Source organism: Hydra vulgaris, chromosome 04, assembly GCF_038396675.1.
Source record: "Hydra vulgaris chromosome 04, alternate assembly HydraT2T_AEP".
NCBI lineage: Eukaryota > Metazoa > Cnidaria > Hydrozoa > Anthoathecata > Hydridae > Hydra > Hydra vulgaris.
Window position 1 is genome coordinate 49784963 of NC_088923.1, and position 15038 is coordinate 49800000.

At 25.6% G+C, this 15038-nt stretch overlaps 1 protein-coding gene across 2 annotated transcripts in view; it reads left to right on the forward strand.

Annotated features, from left to right (window-relative positions):
* The first annotated feature begins 299 nt into the window (after positions 1-299).
* The window catches only part of LOC100200861 (protein scribble homolog), a 58986-nt gene continuing 44247 nt past the window's right edge, over positions 300-15038 (forward strand). Inside the window, exons 1-13 of one of the 2 annotated variants that reach the window (XM_065796557.1) lie at positions 300-1034; positions 1416-1533; positions 3830-3908; positions 5643-5732; positions 6173-6229; positions 7349-7412; positions 9933-10007; positions 10112-10256; positions 10960-11032; positions 13974-14019; positions 14101-14184; positions 14288-14403; positions 14638-14704. In XM_065796557.1, coding sequence (XP_065652629.1) covers positions 858-1034; positions 1416-1533; positions 3830-3908; positions 5643-5732; positions 6173-6229; positions 7349-7412; positions 9933-10007; positions 10112-10256; positions 10960-11032; positions 13974-14019; positions 14101-14184; positions 14288-14403; positions 14638-14704 — 1191 coding nt within the window. In that variant the 5' untranslated portion in view covers positions 300-857. The remainder of the gene's footprint in view (positions 1035-1415; positions 1534-3829; positions 3909-5642; positions 5733-6172; positions 6230-7348; positions 7413-9932; positions 10008-10111; positions 10257-10959; positions 11033-13973; positions 14020-14100; positions 14185-14287; positions 14404-14637; positions 14705-15038) is intronic. The other variant, XM_065796558.1, reaches the window with a different exon arrangement.

The following is a 15038-nucleotide window of genomic DNA, read 5'->3' on the forward strand; positions in this document are numbered from 1 at the left end:
AAAAAAAGTCACATTTAATTTGCATAGTTCATTATACATTTTAATTAAGCGTTATAAAACTACGTCTCAGCGTCAAGATGTTTTAGATTAATTAAGTTGTTTTCTGAAAACAAAACATACGGTTATAAGTGACTCACAGTTAAAACATATGTATGTAATACATGTGTTTTAAATATGCCAGCTATGAAAAAAATTTAAGGAAATCTATCTTAAATAAATGTTGTTTTTATATATACGATATTTATTTCAACTTATGCCAAATTTTATTAAGTATTCTGAAATAAATTAATTTAATTAAAAGAGTTATCAAACAGTATAAAATTATAAAGAAGTTAGTAATAATTGTTTTTTTAAAGTTATAGCATAGTTAGCATTAATTGTTTTTATGTTCAATTTATGAAGAAAAAAATGCATGAAGAACTAACCAATAGAAACGAGAGATAAATTATCTTTATAGTTTTATATATAGAATACATAACTGCAAAATAAATAAGATATCTTTATTTAGAGTATTTATATTTGTTACGAGCATTGTGGGAAATTTAGCCTTCCCCATATTTCTTAACGAAATTTAATAATGGCTGATAAAGAGGCGGAGAGCAATAGCACGACTTAACTAATTAGAAAATTTTGATTTGATACAAAATGTAATGTCTGCAGAAACTAACACGCCTAAATCTTCCAAATTGTATTTTTTCTTTTAATGCTGCTCTAAAAACTTAAAGAATAATTACTTAAGAATTTTGCAAAATAAAGTAGCGTTGTACCTTATGATAATCGCACGAGTCGGTAATCGTAGAATCTAACTTTTTGTGGAGTAAAATTTTTATAAAAACATCCAATGATAGCTTTAAAAAATGTGGAAATGTGGCAGTGGTTTATTTGCATTTCGCAAAAGGTGGCACCCTAGAAATTTAGATTATCTAGATAAAAGTCACTGTAGTTTAACAACTGTAACCGAAGATATATTGCGGCATGCTGGAACTCTGGAGGAGTTATCTTTAGAGGGAAATCAGTTAACCGATTTGCCTAAGGTTTAATTGTTTTTCAGTTTTCGTACTTTTTGACTATAGCTTAAAAGATAAAATAAAATGTTATCATGCTTTAGATATTCTTAATCAGTGTCATAATATAGGTAAATGTCAAAGGTTAGTAAAAATCACATGGGTTTTTATAACATCGCACTCATTTTTTGCCTTATTTTACCTTCAAGTAATTATATACTGATCACGTGAAAAAATTTATTGTGAGATGTAATTGTAAATCCAGATGTATATGTAAATCAATATTTTTACAAAGCCCTATTTTTTTAAAACCTATTTCTACACAATATTTAACCAGGGCTTTTATAATAAAAAAATATGTTTTGTTTCAAATTGTTTAAAATTTGAAAAAAAGTTTATTCTGTTTAATAGGGTATTTTTCGAATGACAAAGTTACGTCGTCTGATTTTAGCTGATAATGAAATTCAAGATCTCACAAATGATATAAGCAGCTTGATAGCTTTAGAAGAACTAGATTTTAGCAAAAATGGTGAGAAGTTTTAAACAGAATTTCTTCTTTTATTTATATAATATGCATTTTATTTTAAAACTGTAAAAAAATAAATAACTTTAAACAGGAGGTTTTTTTTTTTTTAAAAACAAACAATCAAAAACAGAAACAACAACAAAAAACAAAAAATAAAAAAACATTTCATCAAAGAAGTTACTAAATCAGCAATATCTAATTGTTATTGAAATAATTTATTTATTTACAATTATTAATGTACTTGTGCTGAAAATAGTTATGATGTTAATTCAAATCTTTCTTATCTAAAATAAACAAGTGATATTAAAGTAAATAACCAATCACAACATTCTCAGGAGCCATAAAATATTAAAAAAAAGGGTTTAAATTATATAAACAAATCTTAATGTATCTTTTTCTAAGCGATGTAATGGTTTGATTTAAGGATCTTTGATAACGTAGTTCTTGCAATAAACACAATAACATTTTAGATATGATTTTCTTTCAAACAAATTAAGCTCCTTTTTGCACATTTTCATATAATTTCATATTTAAAAAAATCTCTATAAATCCCCTAAATTTGTCATTAAAAAAACATATTTAAGTTTACATAAATTAAGAGCTATTAAAATAGTAAACCATGTAATCTTCATCAAATGCCCTAAAACTAATTGTCAGGTAGCAAGTTCAATAGATTTTATAATGATACAGTTGCACATTTCAGCTTGCTCATTTCTATGTTATATACTGTATTATAATTTGTTTTAATTCTTTATTAATAATTGCTGAACCTCTGATAAAATGGATATAACTTGGCTAAAAATAGGAATAATTGCGGTTAATGATTTCAAAATCTTTTTTAACAGATTTTCAGCGAGTTTTAATGTTTTACAAAATTCAAACCCTTTTTAATGATGATGATGATTATGGTTATGATGATCATGGTGCTGTTTATATACATGCATTTACATGAATATATTATGATATATGTAAGTGTATATATAAATAGCACCACCATCATCATCATCATCATCATCATCATCATCATCATCATCATCATCATCATCATCATCATCATCATCATCATCATCATCATCATCATCATCATCATCATCATCATCATCATCATCATCATCATCATCGTCATCATCATTATTCATCATAATATAAACAATCCTGATCATTTTCTCTATTAAACTAAAGCTTGTGCATACCATATGTAAATGAATTTTTCCAAGTTTTCTTACATCTACCTTTTTCGTCTGATACCTTTTTATATGTTGATACCAAAATCATCTGCATCATCATTGCTCAACATACTGTAAAAATCCTGTCTCACACTTTTTCTAATCTCTGTTTAAGAGGATGGCTTTTTTTTTTTAATTTTTTAGAATTACACTACATATCCATCAGATCATCAATTTCTCTCTCAGCAAATACTACCCTGATATAAATAATAAAGTTTATATAAATATGTAAGGATATTGTATGTCAGCATACCATATATATCCTTATTATTATTACATGCTAGTATTTGATAAATAGTAAATATATGCATAAAGTTATAATATATAATATATTGTAAATTTTTTCCTAATCCTGGCTATCAACCCTTGCTAATCTTACAATTTTACCAGGGCTAGGCTTGTAAAAAGCCTCATATTAAACTGGGGCTTGAGTTGTCACTTGCTACTATGACTAATCTATTTTTTGCAGATATCCGCTAAGTCCCACTTATCAGAATAAACGTTATGATTCTGAGGAATCATGATGTTTAATCAGAGGTTTTAAGTTAAGTAACTTTAGAAATATTTGTTTGTTATTTTTATATAAAAATTTGTACCAGGCAGTTTTTTGGGGAAAAGAATTCAATGAAACAGTCAGAAGTTTTATAATTTATTACTAAATATCCCTAATTATCAGTTTAAATAATTTGTATGGTTTTTATATACCTAATTTAATTTGTCAAGAAACCAAAGTGGTCAAAAAAAGAATTATTGTTTATCCTTCTATATCCAATAGTTTTTCATAGCACATAAAGGTTTTCATATGCAGATGTACATAAAGTTTACAGTCATCAATCTAAAAGCATAAATTTAAATTTATTTTTCACATAAAATTATATTGACCTGGAAAAAAATAAATAAATAATGGTCCGGTTTGTGTTATGATTTACATAGACATGTTTGTCAAACTATACATTGGGATATAGTTGGGTTGAGTTCTACTAATTAAATTTTATTATAATTCAGGTTTCTATAAACTATTTTATTTTATTCAAAATTTTTTAAACATTTTGTAAATTTTTGTTTAATTTTAGATGTTAGAGTAGTTCCTGACTCCATACAAAACTGCAAAAAATTAACTTTTTTGGACATTAGTAGTAACACATTGGGAGAGTAAGTAGTTTAATGATTCTCGAGTCCTCTCAATGTTAATTTATAGATTTATTATTATATAATAAGATTTATTATTAGTGTTATAAACTAAAAACATGTTAGCAAAGTTATGTATTTATTTTTATTAAATTTTAAAAAAATAATATTAATATGTTATTTATTAGTATGTATTAAAATAATATTAATATGAAATATTTATATTATTCACGCTGTGAAAACTGCACTGCTAAGACAAGTAATTTTTAGCTTGTTTTTGAATTTTTTGTGTTTGGCAATTTTCCTAATCTTTTAAAATTTGGTTGGTTTTTCTACATATGCACATATGTTTTTTAAACACACCTTACCACTAATTAGATAGCCTACTTCTTTTTTTATTATTTATTTTATTAGTTTTTTTACTCATACCTGAAATATTTATATATTTAAGATTTGTTAAAATTTATTTTTATTGTTATTATCATTATTATTATTATTATTGATATTATTATTACTGTAGTGAAAAATCCCAATTATATTTGGAAATGAAAATTTCACAAGGGAAAATACTACAATTTTATTATTATTATTGTGATATTGTTCTTAAAATTTTCTAATTTTTATGATGACTACATGTTTTTTGGTGCAAAAACATTAAAATGATTGCATTAAAGTTATTAAATTTAAATGTTTTTTTTTTTTAAACTGTTAATTCTATTTTCAAGCAAGTTTTAAATTTTTTTCTTCACTTTTTTTTATTTTATTTTTTTGTTATATTTGCTTTTTTTTTTTTTTTTTTTTTACATTTATTGATTCACATGGTTCAAATTAGGAGAGGATTCAGCAGAGTGTGCATACATTGAGTGACTTAAATATAAGAACATGTGAAGAGTACATACGTTGGCTTAAGGTTGGCAATCTTAATGTCAACTCTAATACTAACCCTTACCCCAATATATGTTCCCTCCCTGCATTTTCTCCCCACTCAATCATCAGTCAATACACATGCTCATTCATTTATCAATAAAAAGGTGTATGTAATATATCATTCAAGGTGCAAAATAACGAATTTCACTATTTAAAATAACATTCCGTCTAAAATAACATGTGGCAGAATATCAAGGCAAAATGTCAATTTTTATGTGGTAAAATATCAATATAGAAATTACTTTTGTTATTGTTGTTGTTATTATTGTTATATATATATACATGCATATTATTATTGTTATATATACATATACATATATATATATATATATATATATACATATATATATATATATATATATATATATATATATATATATATATATATATATATATATATATATATATATGTACACATCATGCTTTGTTTTAAAGAATTACCTAGTTTAGATTTTAGGTACAAATTTTGCAGTTTTTTTTGTATTGTATGCTAATTTGGTTAGGCTGAATTTTTTTTTGTATTCTAATATTTAAATAAGATATTTATATCTAAAGATATTTTAAAGTGTAATGAGTCTTAATAGCCTCACACCTTTGTTACAAAAGTTTAAATTAAATTTTTTCATAAGAAAAAATTTAGCTATTTTAATTAGGAATAATTTAGTTTTTTCTTTAGAATTTTTTAATTTTTATAATTTTTTCAAACTTATAAAATAGTTTTCTTTAGTTATGGTTTGAATTTAAAATAGATTATTAGTATTAATTACTTTAATTTAAATTAATAATATAAATTTAATTAAAAAATTTAATTAGAATAAACCATCAATTTAGACTACCAGACTCACTTACTAAACTTAATCAATTAAAAACTTGGATTGCTAATGACATAGCACTAACAGAAATACCACCTGAAATAGGAAGGTAATATATGTATTTTCTGATTGTACCAACTTTGTGTTATTTTTTTTTATATTCAGCAAAATTGTTGTTTTTCATGAAATTTCAAGTCTTATTTTTAATTGTGTGCCATTAATTTTCTTTTTCACAACTTATTTTTTATTAACAATTTTCTTTTTTTGAATAGACTTGAATTCTGCAACTTAAAAATTTTTTTTTATATAAACTTTTGAATAATATTATTTTTATAGATTTAAAGTTAAATAGCTATACACTTTTTATGACACTTTTTTTTATAGAATTTCAATATTAGTAAAATGTTGTTAATTTGCATTTTTTTAAAAAATTTTCCAGAGTGCAAACTTTAGTTATATTTTAGAAATTTTGTAAATACATTAATGTGTTTCATTTTTCATTCACAGTGTAACATCATTTTGTTTTAAAATTGATAATTTTTGCTTTAGTTTGTCAAATTTGGTAGTCCTTGAGCTCCGAGAGAACTGCATTAAATTTTTGCCATTGTGAGTGATTCTTGTGTTTATCATTTACGATTTTTCGTTTTAATAATTATATAATTTATATAATAGAAGTTTGAACTTCTGAAAGTAAAATAAAATCCTATTTTATAAAATAATATTATCCTATTATGGGTCATCCATAAACAACATCACACAGTTTTTGACCATATTGGACCCTCTGCCCCTTATCACAACTCATAACTCTTTAGAAGTCTCATATGAGTTGTAACAAAACCACTTACCCCTTCCCCTACTAGAGCATGAACAAACCCTTACTAGAGCATGAAGAACCCCTTACGAGACCATGAACAACCCCTTACTAGAGCATAACTTTGTGTCAACAAGACTGTGATGAAATCATAATGATATTATAATTTTATAATATCTTTGTGATTATCAAAATCTGTATATTTACATACTATTATCTATATAATTAAATATTTATTAATTTTGTCTAAATATAATTACATAAAAATGACCTTTAAATGTATTCTTCTATTTTTTTATACAAAATGTCATGTAAAAATTAAAAAAAATGTTTAAGATCTCAAGACTTTGAATTTAAAATTATAAATTTTAGGGGGTTTTAGAATTTAAAATGTTGACATTTTGACTTTTACATTACAACTAAATAATTTAAAAATTTGATTTGACAATTTTTCAAACTAAGACAAAAATTTATTATAACAGAATTATTTGACAAAATTGTTTGTAACTAAGTTATTAATTACAAATTTTAATTTAAGGTCTAATTATTATAGAAATATGTTTATTATTTCTTTTTTTTTTCTTTCTATTATATGAATATTTTTTATTTATTGTTTCATATTTTTTGCTGATTAGTATTATTTAATGTTTTTTTATTGTTTAACATTTAAAATAAAGTGAAATGATAAAATGATTCGATTTTATTATAAATTTTTTCTTTTTTACTTTTTTGTTTAAAAGTTTATTAAATGTTGTTTACAACTTTGCAAATTAAATAAATGCTGCTATAAAGTGAGTACATTATAGTAATCACAATGTGTTAGCATACAAGGCTACTAAAGTACAGTACACAAATATTGTACATATTTAGTCTCAATGTTTATCTGTTGAGTTCTTTATCCCTGTTTTTTTTAGATCATTTTCATTTCTTTCCAAGTTAGAAAGATTAGATCTCGGTGGAAATGAACTTGAAGAACTAGTGCGTAATGTTTTTTGTTTTTTTTTAATGTAATTGTTTATTATTCAGATAATGGAAGTTATTTATGTAATTTTATTTTTTAGTAATAGTGTCTTTATTAATGGATAGGTGAAGCAAAATTTTATATTAATAGCATAAATATTCCCTCATAGTACTTTGATCTTATTTTTCCACATAGCAACTTGGTTAATTTTTTGACTACTTTGCTGGTGACAATGTTTACAACTGATTATTAAAATTATACTATTTTACACAGTTAATAAGAATTACAACTAAACTGTGAACATATTTTTCTGCAAACATATTTTTGAGATATATAAACTGCACGTTTGCTATAAATCATCTTCTGTATCTTATATGTGCGTGCAATCTAGTGTGTTCATTAAACATTAAAATTTCTGCCAATTTATATTTTAAAGCCATTTCAAAACAATGTGCAACACATTAACTAAAAGTTTTTTGGTATTTCTGTCTGAAATAAAATATTTACACTTGTCCTATACCAATTCCCAAGAACCAGTGTAAATGAGCAAAGAACTAAACAGACATATTTTTTTATCTTTTTAATCTTGACTATAAAACATCTTTTAAATCAGTTATTCCTTTTGAATCAATAGAAATGAAGTAAAATATAGCAAATACATTTGCTAAAAAAATTTATTTTGTGTGCTAGAATGCAGAAAACAAACTTTTTAATTTAAATTTATTAGTTCAGTAAACTAAAGATTGACAATAATGTTTCCAAATGAATTTTGCGCAGACCTGTCAATCCGTAGTTTGTGGAACTATTAAATTTAGATTAAGAATTTTTTTTTCCCACTTTGGTACAGTAAAGATTTTTCAGCAAATGTTTTTGCTACGTTTTGTTTTCTACTTTTTAGTCTTTACAATGAGTTATGGTATTTAACAATAATTGTGGGTATTTAACAATATATTGCTGGTATTTAACAACAATTGTTGGTATTATAACAATGCTGGCATTTAACAATGCACAACAAGTATGGTATTTAACAATCCATTTTTATTATTATGTTGCAATTTTATTATCAAACAGTATTCAGACTACAAGAAATAAGAAGAAAAGTTGTGATATTAGGTTCCCTTGTAGCATGCAACATTGGTGTAATATTGGTATTATATTTATCTCAATGTTGGCTAAATGTCGTTAACAATATTGATATTAATATATTGATTTACAATATTGGCTATATATAAACTGCAATATAATGGCAAAATATTTTTTTATCACAATCAATGAAAAAACATAAAAATTTAAAAAAGGATACCCTGGGGCAAAAATTGAACCGGCAACCCTGATAGCCATGCCTCAAAATTTCGGCAACTATTATATCTGCAGGACTACACTGCTATATCAACAAAGAGAAATATTAAAGTATCTAAATATTTTTTTGTGCACAAATAAGGTTTTTATTATGTAAACATTAATTATTATTATTATTACTACTTATTATATTACTATTATTATATTGTTATTATATTGTTTATTATATAAACATTAATATGTAAACATTATTTCAAATAATGTGAGCGATGATGTAATGAGAATGTACAATTGCATGAGGGTGCAAATAATGATTTCCTAAAAACAAAACATCGAAATTTGCAAAAAAAAAATCTCCCTGAGGAGGACATGAAACCATAGCACTATCACCCGCACGTCAGAAAATGTTATTACTTACACAGCACTACAGGAATAAATTGATGACATAACAAATAAAAAAATCAAGTTTATGGACAAGAAACTTGGTGAAAAGTTTTTAAAATAATCTTTATACTAGATAATAAATTAGAAAAAAACAAAAACAAACATTCAATGCAAATCTCAAAACTTTCCTTTTAGATTGAAGTTGAAAAAAAAGATTTCTTTTTCAACCACAGAAGCATTTTAAGTGCTAAAGTAATTTATTTATGTTATTTGACTAGCTCAATCAAATGTAATCAACAAAAGTTCAATAAGTTTTTATATCCTTTGCCCAGCTCTAAACTGTAATTTTTATTCTGAATGAAGTATTTATTTGATGGATATATATGCAAATTATATATCTAAAATACTTATATTCAAAAGTGCGAGACAGCACTTTTGAATATAAGTATTTTAGATATATAATTTGCATATATCCTTCAAATAAATACTTCTTTAGCTATATGTTGCTATATAAAGCTTTATAATACTATATGCTGCCATGGGTTTTTTTCTTGTTCAATTCAGATCTTTCTTAATTTTTATGGTGTAAGTTTTTGTGATAATGAATAGGCATCAAGTGGGGTTTTATGCTAATGAATGGATATAGTTTTTTTTTATGGTGATTGATAGTTCTAGTGAAATAATTTATCAATTACCAAAATAAAAAGTATACAGTTGTAGATCCATTTTATAAAGTTAAGATTGTTGTTATCATGTTACATAGTTATCCTGTTACATCTTATTAATCAAATATTTAATTATATATTTACTATAAAAATAAGTTTTTTTTAGTAATATTTGTATTATTGTTTTAGCCCGATACTATTGGTCAGTTAACATGTCTTATTGAGTTATGGTTAGACAATAACTTTTTAACCACTTTACCTAGTGTAAGTAAATTTATTGTTTATAATTAATTTAATAAAAGTATAACATGTTGTATATTTTTTTTTTAGAAAAGTATAACTTGATGTTGTATATTTTTTTTTTTTAGGAAATTGGCGAGTTAAAAGCATTACAGTGTTTAGATGTTTCAGAAAATCGTATTGAAGAACTTCCTGAAGAAATTAGTACCTTAACTTCTCTCACAGACTTGCACTGCACTTCTAATGCTTTGCATGAACTACCTCAAGGCATAGGTATATTATTAAATCATATTTATAAATTAATGAATTTCAATCTAATAATTTTAATGAAATTAAGAGTCTTTTATTGAATTTTTAGCTGTTTATGGATTTTTATAACTTGTATACAAAATGCAAGTTAAAATTAATTTTTAAGTAAAGATTTTCAAAATAATTTATATAAAGTGATAAAAGTTGCTTTGGGTTAACTTTTTAATGACTTGCAAATAGAATATTTTAAAAGGTTAAATTTACTTCTACAGCTGTCTTGTTTCTCGAGCCAACAATTAAAAAGTAAAAAAAAAGTATAACCTTCTCTAATGGCTTTTTAGCCTTGGGAAGGTGAATACAATTAAAAAAAAAAGAAAAGTATTAGCTTCTTTTTTTGAGTCATATGAGGATCAGCTTTCTGTAAGAATCTCTAACTTACCCCAATCATTAAATTTTGACCTATGTAAAACATTTTTAGTAGCTTTTCCACTCTTTAAATCAAAAACATAAAAATAAGCAAACAGTAATTATTTACAGAATATAATATGGATATATAATAAAATATCTATGCAAATCATAATATATAATAGAATACCTATTCAAATCATAAAAAAGTATAAATTAGATTATATAAGTATTAAATATATTATAATAACCGTTGAAACATTTCTTTGAATGATTTTGTCTTTTTATCAAAGTTCATTTTTGCATTTGTTTTTTTTTTCAGGATGTTTGATTAAGCTTCAAATACTTAAAGTTGACCAGAATGAAATTGATGAAATAACAGACTGTATAGGAGGGTATGTCTTAGTTATGTTTTCTTTCTTTGTCAAGTTTTACAAATACTAGTATTCATTTAGTGTTTTTGTTCACATAAATATCAATATATTATTCAACCTATATCCCTTTTTATAAAATTTGATGCTAATAGTTTAATGTTGCAATAGTGTAGAGATTGCTTCATAAGTGAGAGTTACAGAGATAAAAACCGTGTTCTTGGTTATAGCACACTAAACTTGTTTTTCATGTCCTCGTTTGCTAAAGCTTTTGTTTTGGTGTTAAAAGTGTCAAGAAGTCCTTGTTTTTTCCCAAAGAACGGGAAGCCTAGTAAAATTATGGATTTGCTCATAATTATGGAAGGTAAAAGAAGATAAAAACATAAAATATATTAAAATTAGCTGCAGTTAGTTGAATTTTCTCTTTGCAGCATCCAAAGCAAATAATCTAAGGTACTCATGGAATATGTATGTAAATATAAGGTTTCTTTAATCTCCTGTACACATGGAATATGTGTATGAGAAATTCTGATGCATGCAATATTAAAAATATTAAAAATGATTTAAAAAAAAATATATAAAAAAATGTCACTCAATAGCATGCAAAAATAATTTCAAAAGATTGAGCAATTTTTATTAGAAAAGCTTTTATTGATGACCGCACACAAAAAAGGTTTAAAAAGCATAGATTACATTTTAATTAAAGTTTGTTTCAAGACTTCTTGGGAAAACATATTAACATTGTAAATTATTGTTTTATCAGTAAGTTATTATATTATTCTCAAGGACCAATAGGCACATAGTTGTTTTGACACTCTTAATGGACCTGCTGTTTAACTTTCAAAAGCGTTTTTGCAAGCTAACTGTACCAAAAAAACTCTTGTTTTCTTATGGAGTTCACAGTTTTTTTTAAAATCCAGATAGACAATGAATTCTAGCTCAGAAGTATAACTCACAATTTCCTGTGACATTTTTTGCCTATTTATTTTTGCAGAAAAAAAATTCTAAAATGTTATAAAATAATAGTATTTTTTAGTGTCCAAAACCAAGGAGTCTATTAGTTTTTACCTTAAAGTCTGTAGTTGTGAAGTCCTGAAAATTCAATAGGGCTTTTTATCTTTGGCTAAGTGATAGTTGCAGGGTCAAATCATTATGTTTCAACCAATTTAAGAAAACTTTGTGGGGCACCATCTCTGATTTTCCTGACTTTTACATACTGTTATGTGCATCATGTAGATAGGTTAAATTTGAAATTTCAGACTTCCAAGTACAACGGTTCAGAAATTATAGCCTTAGAAACATGACACAGTGGCTCCCCTCGATTTACAAATGGTCAAAACAGACTACTTTAGAGCTGTATAACTCTTTTCTCGTTTTCAACAAGTGTCTCATTTTTTCTAGAACTATTTTTTGGATAGTTCTCTCTTTAAAAAAGTGGTTTTTATTAACTTGTGTTAATTTAGAAAAAAATTATGACCTCCTAAACTATGGAAAAAATCATAAAATTGCTAAAATATGCCAAATTGAAACTAACTGTAGCATTATTCTATTCATCCACAAGTTTTTACAGATAAGTTTTCTGATTAGCTACTACTGTCTGCAATAAATGGGCAAAATATAGGCAGCTTGTTGCAGTTTAGACCTTAAATATATCTAAAAGCGAAATGTCCACTAGCCTAAAAAGTCCAGTTTTCAGCCATTTTGAGATGGTTGTAAATATTTCTAACACTTTGTTTTGATCTAAGATTAACAGCATATAAGACCATTAGACCCAACTATCTGAAAATGCAAACATTATAAACTTGTCAAATCCACATTAAAAATGCTGGCATTTTTAAGTAACCCTAGTTTTCAATTATCAACGGTTGAATGTGTTACTAGAAACCAGTGCCCCTCTAATCTTCCAACTGGCCTATGTGAAGGGTACAACTAATTATAAGTCATTTCTTAATAAAATGAAAGGTATGGTTGGTTTTCCTCTTCTTGATCTGGGGTTTATAGTAGATAGGGGTACAAATAAAGGGGGCAGTTACTTTTTAGAGACTTTCATTATGGTTCAAATAAAGGTCTCTAAATTAATTCAGATATTTAGATACTTAATATCTAAATATTTAAGTTAATTTCAAAATAAAACCATTATTTCTTTAAATTCTATTTTATTATAGGTAATCAGTGGTCTTTATATGGTCTGGAGCCTCCCCCCCCACACTTTCACTAAGGTGAGGGGGGAGGGGATTTGGGGTAGCATCAATCAAAGGGGGAAAGGGGCAACCAACTTTTAGTAATATAGTTACCCTTGGTTAATTCACTTTTAAGACCATTACATTGTATATTTGCTGGAAAATCTGGCACACATTTTTGATAGTCACTATCAAAATTTGAATCTTATGGTAAAAGCATAACAAAATGCAATAAAATCTAATGGCCTTAAACTCTATATTCATTAGGAAATGAATCATGTATGTTTCATGCTAGAAAATGAATGCTTGTATCTTTGTAAGTTGATTGCCCACTTTGTAAGTTGATTGCCCAAAAAATGAGACACTTGTTGAAAACGAGAAAAGAGTTATACAGCTCTAAAGTAGTCTGTTTTGACCATTTGTAAATCGAGGGGGGCCATTGTGTCATGTTTCTAAGGCTATAATTTCTGAACCGTTGTACTTGGAAGTCTGACATTTCAAATTTAACCTATCTACATGATGCACATAACAGTATGTAAAAGTCAGGAAAATCAGAGATAGTGTCCCACAAAGTTTTCTTTAAATTGGTTGAAATATAATGATTTGACCCTGCATCTCTTTCTACCTTGTGTGTTGTATGTGCGTGTGCTTGTAGTGTGTGTATATGAGAGAATGTAGTTTTATTTTTTTTAGATCTTTGTAATAATTTTTATTATATCTGAGTTTATTAAGTTGAAACATTGATTGGGTGTTTTCTAATTTTAAATTTATTTCTTTACATTTAGCTGCACCAATTTGCTTGAAGTTGTTCTTTCTGAAAATGTTATTGAGGTCTTGTTTATTTTTTGTTATTTTGTTATTTTGAATTATTATTTTAATGATTAAGTATAATTTAAAGTTTTTATTATTTAGTTTCTTCCTGCGGCAATTGGTAAACTGTCAAACTTAACTCTACTTAATATTGATCGCAATCGTTTATTTACATTCCCGCCTGAGGTCAACTTTTTCTTTACTATGTCCTCTACTTATTTTCTTGATAAACAAGTATATATTTAGTGCCTAAACTAAACATTTTTTCAACTATTTTTTTTTTCTTTAGATTGGAAACTGTACTAAACTTAGTGTTTTATCAGCAAGAGATAATCAAATTGTTAAGATTCCAAAAGAAATAGGATCATGTAAAAGTTTGACAGTATTATCACTGTCAGGAAATAAGTATGAAATATTTATTTTGTACAAAAATTTTGTTGTTGTAAATCATCAAATGAGCCACCACTCTCTTATTCTGATACCCCTTCAATTAAGCTCCATTAAAATTATTTCTAGCAATCAAAATGCTTTTTCACTGAAAGTTTTATTTGATGTTTTATGGCAAATACTTTCAATAAACAAGTTATTAGTTTTACTCTCTCAAAATTATAAAGATTCCTCTATAATGTTATGTTTAAGGTTAGAGAGTCTTCCATTTGCAGTTTCAACTTTGCCATTAAAAGCATTGTGGTTGTCACAAAATCAGGTCATTATTATTTATATATATATATATAAATACATGCATACATACATACATACATACATACATACATACATACATACATACATACATACATACATACATACATACATACATACATACATACATACATACATGCATGCATCCATCCATACATGCATGCATGCATATATATCTACTAGTATAAAAACATACAAGTTAAAGTAGAATAGATTAGGGTTTCAGTACATTAATAAAGTGTTTAGGTTTCGGCAGCTAATAAGTACTTTTTTTTTTCCAGTATTGTTTATCTCTTTCTAAAAATGTTAAGCTCAAAATTGAAATAACTATTTTTTTACAT